Here is a 20239-nt window from a genome sequence, read left to right as displayed (position 1 = left end):
TTAAACCGAGGCCCTGTCTGCTCTCTCAGGTGGACGTGAAAGATTCCATGGCACTATTTCAAAGAAGAACAGGGGAGTTATCCCTGATCTGGCTGGAAAAATCACATGCAATTTTATTATGAAAGAGGACACTATTATGAAGGTGGATTCTAGCCATACCACTTGTCCTGGCTGTAACATTTGCATATTGAATTATCATTGGCCCGCAGGCATCTGTAAGGAATACCTATTATATTCACATGTGATCACATGCTGAGTTGTCATTGGCCTGCAGGCATCTGTAAGGGGTCCTAACTCCATCTTGCCCCCACTGTGCTGTATGATTGAGATCACAGACCTGATGCTTCATAAGAGTTTAAACTATAATACCCCGTTGTCCTGCAATTTTTTTTTTTTGTACAAAGTGTGCAAAACAAGACATGGTGTCAGAACAGGGATTTGAAATGGACATCGTTGGAGCTCCCTTGCCTCGAATGAATTGGGAATCTTTAAACTTACACAGAGAATGGAGCAAGTTCAAGCAACATGTGGAGTTAATGTTCTCAGGTCCGTTGAAAAGCAAAGGGGAGGAAGAAAGATGCAGCTACCTACTCCTGTGGATCGGAGAAAAAGGGAGAGACATTTTTAACACATGGTCTCTCACCGCGGATGAAGCAAAGGTACTGAAAAGTTATTTTGACCGTTTTGAAGCATATGTGATGCCCAAGACAAATACGATATTCGCTAGGTACAAGTTTCAGGAGAAAGTACAAGGAGTTAGTGAGTCGTTTGAACAGTTCGTGACTGAGTTAAAACTGCTGGTAAAAGGCTGTGCATATGCAGATAAAGATGAGATGGTCAGAGACCACATCGTGTTTGGAATAAATTCAGCTAAAGTGAGAGAGAAACTTTTGAATGTTGGGTCCGGGCTAACGCTGGACAAAGCTATGGACATAGCTAGATCTCACGAGATAGCCCAAGCACAGTTGAAAACCATAACCGGCGCCACGAGCAGCTCGAGTGAACAGACAGTGCACGCAGTTAATAGACACACACCAAAGAACACCACCCAGAGAGCGTGTTTCAGAACAGAAAGAACAGAGAGAGTTCTAAAAATGAGCGACACAGACATAAAACGTTTCAAAAACTGTGGATATTGTGGAAACAAGATGCACGGGGAAAAGTTGCAATGCCCTGCCAAAGGAAGGCAATGTGCTAAATGTGGTAAATGGAACCACTTTGCTAAAGTTTGCAGGACTGTTTTTGGAAAAACACTACACACAGTGAGTGACAGCCAAATGCCAGATAGAGAGCCAAATGCAGAGGAACTGTTTATTGATTCTGTGTCACAGAAAAAACAGATTTCAGAGACTGAGCAAGCCTTTGCCGATATTGAGATAGGAAAACTGGGCAAAGAGCTTAAGTTTAAACTAGACACTGGATCTCAGGTTAATGTAATTCCTCTGAGTGAGTATCACAGCTTGAAGGATGAGTGTGAGCTACAGCCCACCTCACACAGACTGACCAGCTATGGGGGTGAGCAGCTCATTGTAAAAGGCACATGCATGATGAAATGCAAGTACAAAGAAAGCGACATGATGTTGGACTTTTACATTGTTGACACTCAAGCACCTCCAGTGCTAGTTCTAAAGGCATGTTTAGACATGGACCTAGTCAAGCTAGTGCTATCATTGTCAGCACCAGTTGAGAAGTAGACAGTCATGGAGGAGTTTGCTGATGTTTTCAAAGGAATTGGACTATTCCCAGGAGAATGCACTATTCACCTTGACCCAGCAGCAACCCCTGTGGTTTGCCCACTGAGAAGGATACCCCTTGCTCTGCGTAGTTGCCTGAAGGAGGAGCTGCAGAGCATGGAGAATACAGAAATCATCGTCCGGGAAACAGAACCGACAGAGTGGGTCAACGCGTTAGTAGAGGTTGAGAAACCACATACAGGCAAGCTCAGAGTCTGTCTCAACCCCAGAGATTTGAACAAGGCTACCAAACACCCTCATTACCCTCTACCAACGCTAGATGACATCACATCCAAGCTAGTGGGAGCACGTTATTTCAGTGTAATGGACGCATGATCAGGATACTGGACTATCAAGCTCATGGAAGAGTCATCTAAGCTAACAACGTTCAACACACCATTTGGACGCTACCGATTTCTGTGTTTACCATTTGGTCTTATCTCAGCTCAGGATGAATTCCAGCGGAAGATCGACGAAACCAATGAAGGCCTCGACGGAGTAGTCGCAATCGTAGATGACATCCTCATCTATGGCAGGAATAGAGAGGAACATGACAGGAACCTCTGTGCGATGCTACAAAGATCACAGGAGAAAGGTATCCGGCTCAACCCCGAGAAAAGCACAATCGGATCCACTGAGATCAGTTATTTCGGGCATCACCTCTCAACTGATGGCATTAAGCCGGATCCAGAGAAAATCTCCGCCATCAAGAAGATGGAGCCGCTGAAGAACCGCGCAGAGCTAGAGACAGTACTAGGCATGGTTAACTACTTAGCCAAGTTTGCCCTGAGCCTCTCTGAAATTAATGCACCCATGCGTCAGTTGCTCAAACAATCCAATGAGTTCCGGTGGGAAAAAACAACATGACACAGCATTTCAGAAAATGAAAGACCTAATCACCAGAGAACCAGGACCAGTTCTTGCCTACTTCGACCCCAACAAAGAACTCAGACTACAAGTGGACGTGTCAAAGTACGGACTAGGCGCAGTATTACTGCAAGAAGGAAAGCCCATCGGCTACGCTTCCAGATCTCTCACAGACAGTGAAATCAACTATGCTCAAATCGAGAAAGAGCTATATGCAATTCTGTTTGGATGTAAGCATTTCCACCAGTATGTCTATGGCCGACAAGTCATTGTGGAATCCGACCACAAGTCCTTCGAGTCAATCATGAGGAAACCACTAGCCGCAGCCCCACCAAGACTACAGAGAATGATCCTTCAGCTACAGAAGTACGACTTCACAATCATTCACCGTCCAGGCAAAGACATTCCTGTCACAGACACGCTCTCCAGAAAGTCTCTTAGCTACCAGGACAGCAGCCTCAGTGAAGGCATGGATGTGCAGGTGCACATGGTGTACAACAGCTTACCTGTGAGTGACTCAAAACTGAAGGAGATCCGAGCAGAAACAGAGAAAGATGCACAACTCACACTGCTGAGCAAAGTCATACATGAAGAATGGCCTGAGGAAAGGAGGAAATGCCCTCAGAGCATATCTGAATTCTGGAACCACAGAGACGAACTGTCACAAATCAACAGAATCATCTTCAAAGGGGAGAAAATCATCATTCCTACCAGTCTCAGAGAAGAGATGTTGACAAAAATTCATGCTGGACATATGGGCATGGAAAAATGCAAACAAAAAGCACGTGACATTATGTTTTGGCCCAGAATGTGCAAACACATTGAGGACATTGTCGGAAAATGTTCCATTTGTCTAGAACGCTGCCCATCAAATGTCAAAGAGCCCATGATACCTCACTGTATCCCAGACAGGCCCTGGCAGGTCACGGCAATGGATCTGTTCACATGGAACAACGAGGACTACATAGTGACTGTTGATTACTACAGCAGATTTTTTGAATTGGACAAGCTTCACAGCACCACATCTGCAGCTGTGATCCACAAGCTAAAGGCAGCCTTTGCCAGGCATGGCATAGTAGAGACTTTAGTCTCAGACAATGGCCCCCAATACAAATCAAAAGAGTTCGAGTCATTTGCCAAGGCATGGGATTTCATACATGTCACATCAAGCCCACATTACCCTCAAAGTAATGGCCTTGCTGAAAAAACTGTCCAGATTGCAAAAACACTCATGGACAAAGCCAAAGTGGACAAAAGAGACCCCTACATCAGTCTCCTTGAGTACCGCAACACTCCGGTTGACAACTTCAAGTCACCAGCACAGCTGTTGATGAGCCGCAGACTTCGCTCAATCCTTCCAAGCACCAACCAGCAGCTGCAGCCAGAGGTCGTCAGCTGCAAGCAAGTGCATGCAAAACGTGTACAGAGACAGCAACACCAAAAGAGATACTATGACAGGTCAGCTAGACTACTGCCGCCACTGCGCAATGGAGAATCCGTCAGAATCCAGGAGCATGACTACTGGAAGCCAGCAGTTGTCATCCAGCCAGCTGACACTGAGCGATTGTATCACGTCCGCACCCCAGAAGGACAGGTGTACCGTCGCAATCGCAGGCACATCCTGAACACCAAGGAACAACACCGTCATTCCGACGAGAGGATCAGTTCAACAGAGTGTGATGAACAGAGCAATGCACAAAACACATCATACTTACCTGAACCTAAACCTGAACCTGATTTGCTGACCGATTCAGGAGCATGCTCAGTTCCATACTACACAAGATCGGGACGAGAGGTCAAGCCTAGAGTCATCCTTGACTTGTGAACTGTCAAAGGGTGTAGGCGGATCACTGCCCTAAAAAAAATAACTGTACATCGTTATTGAAACGTTGAGATGTTTTCAGTGCTAGTTAAATGCTGAGTTTACTTGTATGTTTATGCTACCGAGAACATTATGTAGAAGAAAGGTTTAAAAGTAATGCATAACATTTTTCTTTTAAAAGAAAGGGGATGTAACATTTGCATATTGAATTATCATTGGCCCGCAGGCATCTGTAAGGAATATCTAGTATATGTGATCACATGCTGAGTTGTCATTGGCCTGCAGGCATCTGTAAGGGGTCTTAACTCCATCTTTCCCCCACTGTGCTGTATGATTGAGATCACAGACCTGATGCTTCATAAAAGAGTTTAAACTGTAATACTCCGTTGTCCTGCAATTTATTATTTTTGTACAACGTGTGCAAAACAAGACACTGGCCAATATTTATCCCTCAATCAACATCACTAAAAAAACAGATTATCTGGTTATGAAGGTGGATTCTAGCCATGCCACTTGTGCTGGGTCTTGGATCTGGGTGCCCACTGATCAATAGGATGGCAAACCTGATGGTATCAGTTAGATCCTGCAGGGGTTTCCATCCCTCTTTGCCAGGATATTTGAGGCAATTTGGTTTGGATTTGCACAACCTGCATGGCTCACACTATGGCCCAGAAATTCGGGTCTCCACGGGTGAGTACGCACGGGGTACTCACCCGTAAGCCCAATGGAAGTGCCGGTTTCCTGCATGCACTGTGCATGCGCGGGAAACCGGCATTTCCATTCCCCTGAAATAAGGGGTTCAGAAGTCGAACGTGTGCGCAGGAGAGGCAGCGCGTGCGCATCGAACTTACGTTTTTTTTGCAGGTCTTCCCGGGAAGGTAAGTCTCCAGAAGTTAGACATGTAAAAAGCAGTCGCATGGCCTGCTTTTTACAAGGTAAGTGGTGAATTAATTAAAATTAAAACATTTTTTCCACAGGTTTATTATTTTTAAATACTTTAAAGAAAGGTAAGTTTATTTTTAGCCCTGTTAGAAAATGTAATTAATTTTTTCAAAAATTTAAATTATTGTTTAAAACTGTTATTTCATGTAATTTATAGTTTATTTTAAAAAATGTGATGTTTTTTAAAAATGTATTTGAAGATTTAGTGATGTTTTGGGGCTTATAGTATTTATAGGTTTGACAGGTCTTCCTGTCAAACTTATGAATGAAGCATTCCCTGCTACCATTGGCTCTCCATGGCCCACGTGATCCCAGGGGACGTATCGAACTAACTGCGCCCCTGGGATATGCAAGCACTGTGCGCCGGCAGTTGGAGCAGGCCCAGGATCGCAATTCCACGGGGGCCCACAGCTCAACGGCCGGCGCGCAAGGTAAGTGCAGGTCGGGGGCTTGCACCCGCGGGAAGCCCCCGACCCGAATTTCTGGGCCTATGTAAATGATCTGACCTCTCAATTTACAGTGGGGTCAGTGCCATGTCATGGTGGGCAGAGGTCCTGTTCCAACTCATTCATTGGTATTTTGGCCTACTCTCTCTGGACAACTGCAAAGCAATGGCTAAAGTCTAATCCTTTGTGAATAATGGTATCTGACCAAATTGTAGACAGTGAATAAAATAGACAAATCTACTAGCTTTAGTATAAAAAATTACTTACTGCAAACACCATTTTTATACCCATGTGCCAAAAATAAAAACAAGATGTAACTCAATGCATAGCTCAGCTTGCACAACATAACAAAATCATATTCGGCACTCATCTTTTTGTTTTTATTTTACAAAATTATTTGATTTCCTCTTCAGGGCTCCATTCCTCGCCAACCACAGGCAGTGTGGTTTTAGAAGCATTGCACCAGGCCTCACAAATGTTGAGAACATAACTGTATTAGGAGACAAAGATCTACAGTACTTAGATTTTTTTGTAGAAATTGGAAAAGTTCCCTGTTCAAGGCTGTTAAAGAAAGTTAAGGCTTGTGGAATGGAAACTGGTTTGGCGATAGAAAGCAGAAGCTGATGATGATGATAAATGGATAAAGCTCTTTCTCGGTGACAGTGGCTACTGAAGTTTGGCAAGTGTCTGTCCTGGGTTTCTGTTGGTCATGTTATTCATAATGATATGGAGATGAGTATTTCCAGTAATGTTACAAAAAATGCTGATGACTTTAAGTTTTGTATGCAGTTAAAAGATGGAATGGAGATTGATAACATTGAAAGGAATTTAGACTAAGAAAATAAATGGGATAAGGAATGGCAAATGGGTTTTAATGTGAATAAATGTATGGTAATACACATTATATGAAATGTATGCACATGATGAAGGAGTCCTATTTTAAGTAGACCTATGGAAAAGTAAAAGAATTTGGATCTAACTATGGAAAATTCACGAAGTTTGCAGTCGTTATGAATCTGTTATTAATAGCAGCTCAAGGCATTGATTATGTCAAAACAAGCTATCCTAACCTTGATGAGACTATTTTGGAACACTGTTTGGATTTTTTGGTACTCCATCTTCAAAACGAGATTAAGACATTGAAGAGGAATCAGTGACCAGGATGATTCTAGAACTTTGTGCTTTGAGTTACGATTGAAAGGTCTTGGAGAAATAAAATTAAAGGGGGCATGGTTCAAGTTTTTAAAATGCAAAGGAGCATGAATAATGTAGACTACTTAATATACAGGCTATTTAACTCGGACCACCCAAGCGGATTTTGAGGACAGAAGTTCCAAATTAACAAGCCTTAACTGAAACAAGAGTTTAGAGGAATGGTTTCCCCCTTCCCCCCCCCCCCCCCAACAGAGTAGCGAATATATAAAACCATCTCCTGGCAAAAGCAGTGTAGATTGATACCTCAAGGAAGAGCTGGATTGGGGTCAACTCTCACCTGTACATTGATGATATCCATCTCTATCTCTCCACCACTTCTCTTAACCTTTCAGCTTCTGTTGTCAGACTGATTGCCTGACAGCAAGTTTTGGATGAGTTACAACTTCCTCAAACTCAACAGCGAGAAGACCTCCAGTACTGCACAGGAATGTCAGCCTTGATTATATGCTCAAATCCTAGAGTGGACTTGAATCTATGACCTTCTGGCATGGAGGCACAAGTGCTACTAACTAAGTTAAGCTGGCATAGCCAATTGGAGCAATTAAGTTGCCTAGTTAAGCAAATATCATTAAGAGAATAACTCCTAGTTTTGAGCTGTGCACCACATAATTAGGAATTCCACCAAAGGTGTGCTGTGCTTATATTTAATGTCACCATGTACTGTAATAAGTATTGTGTGTTGTGGAGCAACAGAACTTACTGCATTCATAGAGTTTGATGTTTTCATCTTTGTTTATAAATTAAGAATAATTATTTCTAACCAAACTATAGCTGGAGAATCAAATCGACACAGGCGTATAGGTGCTACTAAACGGAAAAATTCAGGACTAGGACGATTTACTTCAGCACCATCTCCAACTACATCTATCTCAGTAAGTGACTCTTACTCACTATAGGGTTTCAAGGCTATTTCAATCATTCAAGTTTAACAACATTTCTGGACAGTAAAATGTTATTCTTTACACTAAGCGTTACTATAATTATTTACAATAACCTTGACATTAAGTTTTAAATTATGCAGGAAACCCAGTTAATTAGATATAAGTATAATGCAGTAACGTTTGAGTTTAGATCATTTGCACATTGAAACCATTTGCAATTATATCTCATTTATCAGAATACAATTTCACTGTCAGGAGCAAACTGAATTATAGTTTGATGAAATAGAGAAACCAGCCAAGGCCAAGTTCAGTCATAGTAAACTGTTCATTCCAATTGAAATTGCTGAATTCTCAACAAAGATTCGGATAGCTTTTAGCCTGAAGAGGGCACTCCATTTGTTATCATGAAAGCCTAAAAGATACTGGCCCAGTAATTCCGTTCCAAACGCGTGAGTACGGTCGGGGTACTCACGCGTCTGGCCGGAGGAAATGCCGGTTTTCAGCATGCACAGCGCATGCGGAGAAAACCGGCATTTCCTGTCCTCTGAACGAAGGGGTTCAGAGGCACAGCGCGTGCGACTGCACAGGCAGCGTGTGCGCAGTGAACTTCGTTGATTTCATTCATGGATTCAGTGAGGTTAAGTCCTTACAACTTACACATGAAAAAAGCATGTGTAAAGTTGCTCCAGAGGCTGCGGAGGAAGATATATTTTATCGTGGAGCTTCTGAAAGGCAATATTTTTGTTTGGGAAAGGGAGGAAAGTTATTTTAAGAAATGATGAGGTAAGTTTTAAAGTTTAATTTTTTTTTTAAACGGGTTTTCAGTACTGTACGTAGAAGGAGCAATTGTGGCTATGTAAATTGAATTTGCTGTGTTTATTAAATGTGAAAATGACTCCAACATTTTTAAGAAAGAAACTTTTCATCAGTAATATATTCTTTTAAGTAATTATGTATGTATGTCTGTATATATTCCTTTGCGTATATGTATGTATATATTCCTTTACTTATGTGTATGAATTTATGTATTTAATTATGATTTTCCAATAAGTTACTTTCTCTGAAAGTCATAATTAAATACATACATTCATACACATAAGTAAAGGAATATATACATACATATACGCAAAGGAATACATACAGACATACATACATAATTACTTAGAAACTTTTCATCAGTAATATATTCTTTTAAGTAATTATGTATGTATGTCTGTATATATTCCTTTGCGTATATGTATTTATATATTCCTTTACTTATGTGTATGAATGTATGTATTTAATTATGACTTTCAGAGAAAGTAACTTATTGGAAAATCATAATTAAATACATACATTCATACACATAAGTAAAGGAATATATACATACATATACGCAAAGGAATATATACAGACATACATACATAATTACTTAAAAGAATATATTACTGATGAAAAGTTTCTTTCTTAAAAATGTTGGAGTCATTTTCACATTTAATAAACACAGCAAATTCAATTTACATAGCCACAATTGCTCCTTCTACCTACAGTACTGAAAACCCGTTTTAAAAAACAAAAATAAACTTTAAAACTTACCTCAGCATTTCTTAAAATAACTTTCCTCCCTTTCCCAAACAAAAATATTGCCTTTCAGAAGCTCCACGATAAAATATATCTTCCTCCGCAGCCTCTGGAGCAACTGTACTCATGCTTTTTTCATGTGTAAGTTGTAAGGACTTAACCTCACTGAAAGCATGAATGAAACCGGTGAATTTTACTGCGCACGCGCTGCCTGTGCAGTCGCACGCGTTCTGCCTCTGAACCCCTTCGTTCAGAGGACAGGAAATGCCGGTTTTCCCCGCATGCGCTGTGCATGCTGAAAACCGGCATTTCCTCCGGCCAGACGCGTGAGTACCCCGACCGTACTCATGCGTTTGGAACGGAATTACTGGGCCAACATTTTACATGTCAATAAAATGAAAAATTTAACAATTGCACGATTTGCCCCCTCGCATCTGCGACTGAGGGTCCAAGGAGGTGCATTGCGCAAGAGGTCATCGTCGTACGTATCCTCACACTGTTCCCTTTCGGGAACTGTATGAAGTGGTGGAAGGATTTCTGGCCACGTTAACGCTCCTTCCGTGACCATAACCATCTTCATACCAGCCATTAGGGTGGTTAGTCCTATGGCGTGAGGGTTTTACGGGCTCCCACAACCCATCTGAGGGGGGGGCCACCCACACCCGCGGACGCAAGTATCCCGCTGGATGTCCACCCAGAATTTATAGTTGGAGCTCCGACTCCACTTGCCGGGACTGTCTGGAGCGGGGCTCAAAACCCTACTCCTTCTGGCCCAGCGGTGGGGATGCTTACCGCTACGCAAAAGGCCCACTCCGCGCAAAAGGTGACACCATACGTTTCCTGCGCCTTTTCCCTCCCCGTGACTGGAGCCCTATGCTGCCACTTGAAAGACCAAGCTATCATCTGTCCTTTTTGCGGCGCCTTGGACTTCTCATTACCAATGATGAGCAGGCGCTGCGCCTCCACCTCGTTGAGGAGATTGCTGAGGTCATCATCAGTTCAATTGTGAGTTCTTTTAATGCCGTGAATTGTGCTCATTCCAGCCATTTCACGTTGCTAATCTGAGTGGGCCTTTGGCGTAGCGGTAGCATCCCCGCCGCTGGGCCACACGGCGTAGGGTTTCTAACCCCGCTCCAGACAGTCCCGGCAAGTGGAGTCGGAGCTCCGGCTCTAAATTCTGGGTAGACATCCAGTGGGATATTTGCGTCCGTGGGTGTGGGTGGCCTCCCACCTCGTATAGGTTGTGGGAGCCCGTAAAACCCTCCCGCCATAGGACTAACCACCCTAATGGCTGGTACAAAGATGGTTACGGTCACGGAAGGAGCGTTAATCTCGGCCAGAAATCCTTCCACCACTTCATACAGTTCCCCAAAGGGAACAGTGTGAAGACACGTACGACGATGACGTTGCTAATTAAATAAATGGAATGAAAAAAATGCTTTCAGGGCTTTTAAAAGTCTTTAAATCGCTTTAATTCTGTTTAAAACTACTTCAGATTCTTCAAAATAATGTAAACGTTTTTAAAAGTTTATAAAAGTTACCAAAAGCTTCTTAAAAATACCAAAAACCTATTTAAAATGCTGCTCTACATGTAAAAATGCTTTGCAGCTTGTGAGAAACATTGGGGGCGTGTCCTTTTAAAATGAGACCTCAAGGGGCGTGTCTCACTTGCACTGCGCGCTCCAGGCTTCGCGCTGGCAGCACTCCTGGGCGGCATGACGTCAGACGCTGCCCGGGAGTCAACATTTTAAAACAGGAATTCCAGGCGTCCCTGAAGCTCAACGGCTGGCGCGTCGGGTAAGTGCAGATCGGGGGCTTGCACGCGCGGCAAGCCCCCGACCCGAATTTCTGCCCCACTATTGTCGATATTAGCACATGCATGCTTAATGCATTAGTAAGGCATGTCCTCTATCTGCTATTTTAATGGGTTAACCTGTATTTGTTAAAATAGTGGTCAGAAGAATGTCATACAGACATTTTAAGCGTTCATGTGTTAATATTGGCAATTGTAATTTCCAAGCTATAGATACTCAGATTTTTGTTTCCCTAACACTAGACTCAAGGAAAGAAGAGCATACTACTTTCCACTGAGGCAAAAAAGGAAATGATAAAACAAGCTAAAGCAGCAAAGGAAGAACGAAGATCTCACATGGACTCTCGGCACAACTATCTCGTGTCTAAATTGGCAGATGGAACAGGTCTGGAGGAAATAGCTGTGCAGGACTTTATTATTGCAGATGAAAAGGTATAGCTTGCTATTTTAATATGCAGTAATGTGTATCCAATAACTCTTCTAAGACACGAGTAGCATTTCTGTATCAAAACTAGAAATGTAAGATTACAGTAGTTAAAAGTTCTTCGGTTAGATGTATTTTACAATTTCACTTTGATATTCAGCATTGGAAATTTCTAATCATGCTCCAGGTGCATATTTTGAAAGCTGGAAAAGTATTTTTGTACTCCGGTTAACTATTTGAGTTGTCTTTTAACAACTTTGAATAAAAATGTAGTCAAGGTTCAGTTGTTTAGCTCAGTGTTGTCCAATATGTTAGCCAGTAGCCACACGTGGTTAATTGGAAATACGCATGGTATATGCATGTGTAATTTAACCTTTTTAATGTGTTTTTTGATAAAATGGTAAGATGAAAGGCAGAGAGTGTGCAAGTGTTTTTTGATTGTTGTATGTGCTTTACTTCCTTGGTTACTGCTTATTGTTATTTGCTAAAATGGTCTGTAACTTGGGTGAAAATGACAGGCCTCATCACCATGGAAACGTCAGCAACATGGAATGGAGCGGGAAGCTATCGTCGTGCTCATCTCAACCAATTGGAATAACTGCCCCAGGCAAGAAGAAGAAAGCATGCCTAACCAAGCAGCTCCAACAGGGCATGTCATGGCAAAGGGGCAAACAGCATCCAAGCGCGTTCCAGATGCAGAGCAGTGGTGGATGTGGCACGTCTCGCTGTGCAAGCCAATATTCTTGGCAATCAATCTGAAGTCAAAGTGTAGCTGGCAATTTCTGGACACAAACATAAACTTGTGTCTGATAAATTCATACTAGAATTCCAAATTTTGGTGACAAACACAGCAAAGTTTTGCACTGAATGGTGTTAGATATTTGTTAGATAATACTTTGTGTGTAAAGGTAAGGCATTTTCTACTAAAATTAGTGCATATGGCTAAAACAGTATCGCCGTAGCCACGTCTGTGTCTAGTCAGCAATTTCTATTGGACAACACTGGTTTACCTTATGTAGAGCATTATGCTCAAACATCTCAAAACATTTAATTTAATGTATTTTTTTTTGGAGCGCAGTGACTATTGTTATGTTTGCAAAGAAGACATTAATGCCATTTTGTTCATTTCTCTAACTGTACTTCCCAATAATGAGCATTCTAAATGCATGTAAAGTATATTTTATTTTCATTCGAGAAGACGTGTAGTATTAGATTTTTTTTCCTGACTTCAAGCTGAAAATAATTTTTCACTATTGATGACCTTTCCTTTCTAGTTTCATATGATTGAAGAATTCTTTGCGCCAAATGGAGCTAAAAAATTACTATTTTACTACCAAGAGACAGTCACAGTAAGTGTTTATTCCTTGAAATTAAAATATTCAAATACATTCATTAAACCACCCACTTCTTGGTTAAATGTGGGTACATTATATTTCACAGTAACAACAAATGGACTACTGCCCTGCTTGAATTTAATTTTTCAGCTAATGCAAAAATCTAAAGCTATTTGCCAGTATTTTATCTTGTGTCAGCAGTTTTCTCCAAAGCACAATTTAAATGACGGAAGACTATCAGTAAAAGGAACTGCAATTTTTTCATTCCAGTTGGCTTAAATTATCAACTGACTTTTTAACATTTTATGTTAGAATGCTGAGTCATGTTTAAATAATTGATACAAATCTAAATGATTTGATTTTGGTTTGTTTAAGAATGTATTGCTCAACCCACAGACCAGAGAATCCAGACTTTTAAGTGCAGACATGTCCAGAAACTTACCTCAGAAAAGGCTGTTCATTACTACTGGTTCTGCTGAGGTAGGGTTAAGATTATGTTTTGATTATTAATATTAAAATTTGCTAGGTAAAGTTTTAAATTATAAATACACTTAGTGCTGAAGATTGAGATTTTGTAACTTTCTGTATCAGCAGAAGAAAACATTCTACTATAGATTATTTGGAAAATTCATACTGTGGTAATTCAATTTTTCTTGTGTCCATTTTTCAGGGTTTGACTGGAGCTTGCTTATTCTTTCTTAGAACTACTGATAAAAGCATCAGCACAGCTAATGTGTCTCAGGTCAGTTCCATTGTGAAAAGTCAATGTATTACTTCAATGTTAGAAGAATTTACTGTGGCACATTTTAGAACAGCATCTGTCATAATGAAAAGAATCCTAGATTGTAGAAATAATTGTTTAATATAATCCTGGAAATTCCTTTCCCTGCTATTTTACCAGAGTCTGTTATGGAATTATATAGAACTAGCTGGAGTGCCCGGCGGTGCTGAGGGTTTTTTGAGGGCATGTTGTTATGAAAAAAGTAGAAATAATTTTTCATATATATAAATGAGTTTGTCTGTCTGTCTGTCTGTGTGAGAAGGAGAGAGAGAGAGAGAGAGGGAAAGAGAGAGAGAGAGAGGCCCAGGGATCGAGAGAGAGACTGGGGGGAGAAGAGAGAGACTGGGGGAGAGAGAGACTGGGGGGGAGAGAGACTGGGGGGGGAGAGAGTGACTGGGGGGAAGAGAGAGAGAGACTGGGGGGAAGAGAGAGAGAGACTGGGGGGAAGAGAGAGAGAGACTGGGGGGAAGAGAGAGAGAGACTGGGGGGAGAGAGAGAGAGAGACTGGGGGGGGAGAGAGAGAGAGATGGGGAGAGAGAGAGAGACTGGGGGGGAGAGAGAGAGAGACTGGGGGAGAGAGAGAGAGACTGGGGGGGAGAGAAAGAGAGACTGGGGGAGAGAGAGAGAGACTGGGGGGAGAGAGAGAGACTGGGGGGAAGAGGGGGAGAGAGAGAGAGGCTGGGGGGAAGAGAGAGAGAGAGAGACTGGGGGGAAGAGAGAGAGAGAGAGACTGGGGGGAAGAGAGAGAGAGAGAGAGACTGGGGGGAAGAGAGAGAGAGGGAGAGACTGGGGGGAAGAGAGAGAGAGAGAGACCGGGGGAAGAAGAGAGAGAGAGAGAGAGAGACTGGGGGGGAAGAGAGAGAGAGAGACTGGGGGGGAAGAGAGAGAGAGAGACTGGGGGGGAGAAAGAGAGAGACTGGGGGCGAGAGAGAGAGAGAGAGAGACTGGGGGGGGAGAGAGAGAGAGACTAGGGGAAGAGAGAGAGAGAGAGAGAGAGACTGGGGGAAGAGAGAGAGAGAGACGGGGAGTGAGAGAGAGAGAGACTGGGGGGAAGAGAGAGAGAGAGGGGAGACTGGGGGGGAAGAGAGAGAGAGAGACTGGGGGGAGGAGAGAGAGACGGGGGGAAGAGAGAGAGAGAGACTGCTGGATTTAGTTCGGGATTAGCCTGGCGAGAGAGGGGGGGAAGGAGCGCCTCAGGCCTGGCCCGATAGACCCCTGCGAAGGAAGAAGGCGAGCTCTCCCTCCCTCTCCCACCCCTCACTCTTTCCCTCCCTCACCCTCTCTCTCTCCCTCCCCCTCTCTCTCCCTGCACTTCTCTCTCTCTCCCCTCTCTCTCTCTCCCTGCCCCTGTCTCTCCCGCTCTCTCTCCCTCCCTCCCCGCTCTCTCTCCCTCCCTCTCTCTCCCTCCCTCCCCCTCTCCCTCTCCCCCTCTCCTCTCCCTGCCTCTCTCACTCCCTCCCCCTCTCTCTCTCCCTCCCCCTATCTCTCCCTGCTTTCTTCTCTGTCCCTCCCCTCTCCCTCCCCTCTCCCTCCCTCCCCTCTCCCTCCCTAGCGCCTCAGGCCCGGACACTGAGCCGAGCCCCGGGACCGGGCCGAGGGGGGGAAAGGCCGTGTCCCCGGCCCGCGGCCGCAAATGGAGCCGAGCCCCGGGACCGGGCTGAGGGGGGGAAAGGCCGAGTCCCCGACCCACGGCCGCAAACGGAGCCGAGCCCCTGGACCGGGCCGAGGGGGGGAAAGGCCGAGTCCTCGGCCCGCGGGTGCAAACGGAGCTGAGGCTCAGGACCGGGCCGAGGGGGGGAAAGCCCGAGTCCCCGGCCGCAAACGGAGCCGAGGACCGGGCTGAGGGGGGGGAAAAGCCTGAGTCCCTGGCTGGGGCCTCCAGCTCCACAAGGTGGGGAGACCATCCCTGGAAGACAACTGAGTTCCTTCATAATTGAAATGGATCAGTTAATTTCTAACTGTTCCTAAAAACTATTTAAAACTGAATTAATTTGTTCTTTTCCTTAGTTCCCTGTATTAAAGTTCAGGTTTTTAAGCACAAAATGTGAATAAAAGTAAAAGCTGAGGTAAAGATGGCCGAATTAATGGCAGTTTGAAAGATTAGGCCCCGCCCACACACGCCATGAAACGCCCCCCGTGACGCAGCGCGCTCCCCCCGTAGGATTGGTCAACCTTCACGTCACTCAATGCTAATGAGCGGATTTCCCCCGTATGATTGGCCAACCGCTAATGAGCAGAATTTTGAATGTTTTTTGTCTACTGTCCGAACAATTTTTGTCTGACCAAAAAGTAAATATGCCTAGGACACCCTCCTAATCATAACCTTTCTTTTGATATAACATATGTGTAGGTACGCTCTATAACTTTTGAGTGATGCCCAGACAGACAGATAGACAGACACCACTATTCTTTTACTTATTTATATATATAGATAGATGACCCAGGATTCTAATCGAAATCCCTTGCTCTGTACACTGGCTACTGAGCAGCAAGTGCTGCTCCATGCGTTCTCCTCTCTTTATGGAAGGTAGCCTGAAAAGCAGTCTATCAAGATGAGGCACAACTTTAAACTAACAGTCTGGTTTATTTTACACAAAATACCTGAATAGACAGAATACAGTTTTTGTAGTGCGATCAGTTGCTTTCCTATGCTCCTCCGTTTATTAAAAAAAATGACAGAAGCTTACTCTCTCCATAGGCGTAGACCCATTTTCAAGCTAGGATATTCCAAAGCTAGCTGGTCTAGACTTTCTGTTACTGCCTGTTAGGGCACTCTTGCCCACTTTTATGAGAGAAAGGGAGAGAACATTGGGTCAGGGGTTCAGCCCACCAAGCTGTCAGTTAAAGCCACCCCCCCTGACTGTAATGCCTCTCCTTTGATGTGGGAACATGAGGTCCCAAAATGTTGGTCTTAGCTAATCTCCCTCCTGGAATGAAGCAGTTCATGGCCACTTGGATGTCACAAAGCAACCATTTAATCACAATGGCATGAAATGCTTGAGGGTATACTCAATAATTCCCCCCTCTTTGCTTACTTAACTTTACAGAAATGTTGTAATTTTGGAAAATTCAGAGCAGGCAATATAGGTAAAATTAAAATAATTACAATGACATTTATTAATTCATTTGTTACGCTTTGTAGGGGTAGCTGGAGGCTCTGCCTGCACAGGGCAATGCTAGAAACATTGGCACAAGGCTGGTATTCGGCATAGTCGATTCTTGGCTGGGTTTGTACTGTAGTAGTTCTGGTGGACTCCTGCCAGATTTATGAACTGAAACCTGAGCCCTTAAATGTGCCTCGTATTAGTTAGCTTGATGAGGTGCAAAAATGAACTTCAGTATATTGCTCACTGGAGAATACTTTGGCTGCTCACCATATTCTTGTCAAATCCGAAAGCAGATAACAACATCTATCAGACCAATGCACATAGGCTAAAACTACTTGGTCAGATTTGTTTTAACAGGCTGCATTATAGAATCAAAGACACAGCAAAAAATTGAACTGCCCAATAAAAGTAGAATCAGTCCATACAGGTTAATATACCTTTTTAGGATGTTCTTCTTTCAGAGTCTGGTAAGTAAAAGGACTTTTGGATGAAGTGGTAAGGTTTGCCTCTTGACAGGACTTCAAGTTGGGATATTTTATGCAGATAGTGCAAATACTAGTTCGTCCACGGAGTTTAGAATTCTGTAGAACTGGAGCTGCCATTTATGCTGCAGGTACCTTTAATTTTACAGTCACTTCTTTGAAGTGAGCAAACCTTTTAACAGTCCTCGCACTTTGTGAGGGGAGATTTCTGGATAATACTGCTTCCTCCGTACATTCTTTCTAATGACTCGGCATGCAGAGATTATAATTATCTATTCCACTTTTCATTCGTCAGCATATATTAACATTTTAAATCAGCTATTCCAGCTACCATTCTGATTTTGACTTAATTGGTTTCTAAATCAAGTTTAATGTGGCAGGTTACTTTTTTTTTCTGCAGCTTATGGTTTAACTGGCCATACCCACATGCAACTTCTGAAATTGGTCTTGCAGTGCTTGAATAATTCTAATACTACTGGTAATGTACTTACTTAAACAATCCTTTTCTACATTCAAGAACCTGACCTTAGAGTTATTGGCGCTGCAAAAACAATGAAAACCCATTGTGGTATAATGGATTTTTTTCCTACATTGGATTATTAACATAATATTTCTGTAATGCTAGATTCAATTTGTAAGGGGTTAACTCCACAGAGTATCTTTTTTGACAGTAAGTCAGCACACTGTAACCAGTCTACTTGTCCATTAGATTTTGGTCTTCTTTGACTATGCGATGCATTGGGGCAGATTTTGCGGTCGGTGGCGTACCTACGGAGTATGTCATCGGCATCCGAATAGAATACGAACTTATCTGATGGGGACCATCCTTCACGAACTTGCTGTTTGACGCTGCGTACTCGAGGGCGGTGTAATGGCCCACGGATCCCGGGGCACAGCGTGTGCGGAAGCGTACCTGGGATCACGTGGGACTGGTGCTCCAATCAGTGGAAGCGCCAAGTTTCCTCTTGACAGATATGTGGGAACCAGCATCAGGCTTTTACCGTTAATTGTTCAATGGGATATGATAACTGGTACACCGGGGAATAATGTTACAGTGTTATATTGGACATGATAACTAATACAAGGGGGAATAAGGCAGCAGCGGAAAAAGGAGGGTGCAGACTGGCACCTGGCCCGCTGAATCCACTCGCAGAACGGGCACGGTCAATGGCAACAGCACCGTACGGTGACTTTAAAAGCTTTAATGTCAGGAAATAAGATATAAATATATAGTTAGGTTTAACATTTCGTTCTTTATTCAGGATTTGGTATCAGTTGAATTTAGATTGCCCCACACACACACAAACTGGCGAAATGACAACACCAAGCTTCAACATCAGGATTTCAATAAAATGTGCAGACAAAACAAACTAACAATTTCACTTTTATGTGAGCTAAATACATGCCGAACGATGCTTTGGATCTTTTGAGGTATCATGTTATACTGATGCAAACAGGCCCTGCGCCTGTTTCCACCAGCTGTAAAATTTTCATACGTAATTGCTGGGCAGTTGGTGGGAAATTAGCCCAACTCTGCACCAGCATTTGGGATTTCCAAGGCGGAGCAGATGATCTGATGATCTGACATGCGGAAATCCGGAACTTCTGGTCCATTTCAAAGGCGGTATGACGGCATACTCTGAGAGTATGCAATCATACCCACCGCAAATTCTGGCCCATTATCTTTGCCATTTGTAAAGGGACCACCACGTAGGGCAGGTAGATTGTTCTTTGGGGGGTGGAAGGTGAACCTGATACTGTTATCTTAGGCCAGCCAATATCCATCAGTCTTTCTGGGGTTTTTGGGGAATGGGGCATGCCATGCTCCTGACCCCACTAACTTCAACAGGGCAAGAAGCATTGCCTGCAGGAGGGGACATCCCAGCACTTAAATTGGGAAGTGGAACTCTGCTGATTTTCTGGACATTTTTTCCTCAGATCCTACTGAGAGGCGCTCTAAGAACTGTGTTACCTATCTTAGTTTATAAACCATTAGCTCAGTTTGTATTAGTGTAATTTTGTCTTTAGTGCTATGTTTGTATCTTGCCAATCTTTCTACTTGTTTAATTAATTTATCCGTAAAGAATTCTGAACAAATAATTTTAGCCAGTATACTGGTCTAACAGCATGTTATTCTTTGGAGACTTGGTGGGTATCCTACAGATTCTCCAGCAAGTATTTAATCATTGTTAGATCTAGATTCTACCAACCCATAACCATCAGAGAACAAAGACACAGATTTTGGCTCCTAAAAGATTCAGTCTGTTTATGAAAACTGGTGAGAACACAGGAAAAGTGTTGCTGAGGAAGCCCAAACTAACAGTTTTGAATAATTTGGCATTTGTGCAAGGTGGATTTCAAAAAGTTGGTGAAGGAAGTATTGAAGAAGCCATGCTCGCTTTCCCTCAGTGATACTTTTTCAATACTTCCTTGCTGTGCCAAATTAAACAGTAAATGGAGTTTTAAAAAAGTGAAAAATAAAATCTATGCTTGAACACCATGATAATATGTATGCAAGAACACGCTAAATGTCTTTGTTAAGCTTAGTTTGACGTGCTAGGAACAGAAGTGGAAGCCCAGCTAAGTACTGTCCTGGATAAACTGTTGTGAGGGAGGGTGGAAAGCAGATTTGCTGGTATGGGGTAGAGTCTGCCACAAGAACTCACATTTACTAAAACCAGGAAAAATGAGACTGACCAAAAATAAGTACTTTGTGCATTCTCATCCCACTAAAGCTACATTATAGTCACAGACAGGAGTTGAATTGCTTTCTTTTTGGCTTTGCTTTTGTTTCCAGCAATTGTGCTTCCAATTGAATCAATCAATGAATGA

The 20239-nt window shown here is 43.1% G+C and overlaps 1 protein-coding gene across 1 annotated transcript in view; it reads left to right on the top strand.

Moving 5' to 3' along the window:
- The window catches only part of dnah5l (dynein, axonemal, heavy chain 5 like), a 450024-nt gene that overhangs the window by 5933 nt on the left and 423852 nt on the right, over positions 1 to 20239 (top strand). Inside the window, exons 2-6 of the mRNA XM_085987988.1 lie at positions 7797 to 7897; positions 11523 to 11711; positions 12978 to 13052; positions 13434 to 13517; positions 13708 to 13779. Coding sequence (XP_085844114.1) covers positions 7797 to 7897; positions 11523 to 11711; positions 12978 to 13052; positions 13434 to 13517; positions 13708 to 13779 — 521 coding nt within the window. The remainder of the gene's footprint in view (positions 1 to 7796; positions 7898 to 11522; positions 11712 to 12977; positions 13053 to 13433; positions 13518 to 13707; positions 13780 to 20239) is intronic.

The sequence above is a fragment of the Somniosus microcephalus genome, chromosome 5 (assembly GCF_052327205.1).
Source record: "Somniosus microcephalus isolate GS21.2 chromosome 5, FLI_Smic_1.0, whole genome shotgun sequence".
Lineage (NCBI taxonomy): Eukaryota > Metazoa > Chordata > Chondrichthyes > Squaliformes > Somniosidae > Somniosus > Somniosus microcephalus.
This window is presented reverse-complemented; position numbering and strand designations above follow the sequence as displayed.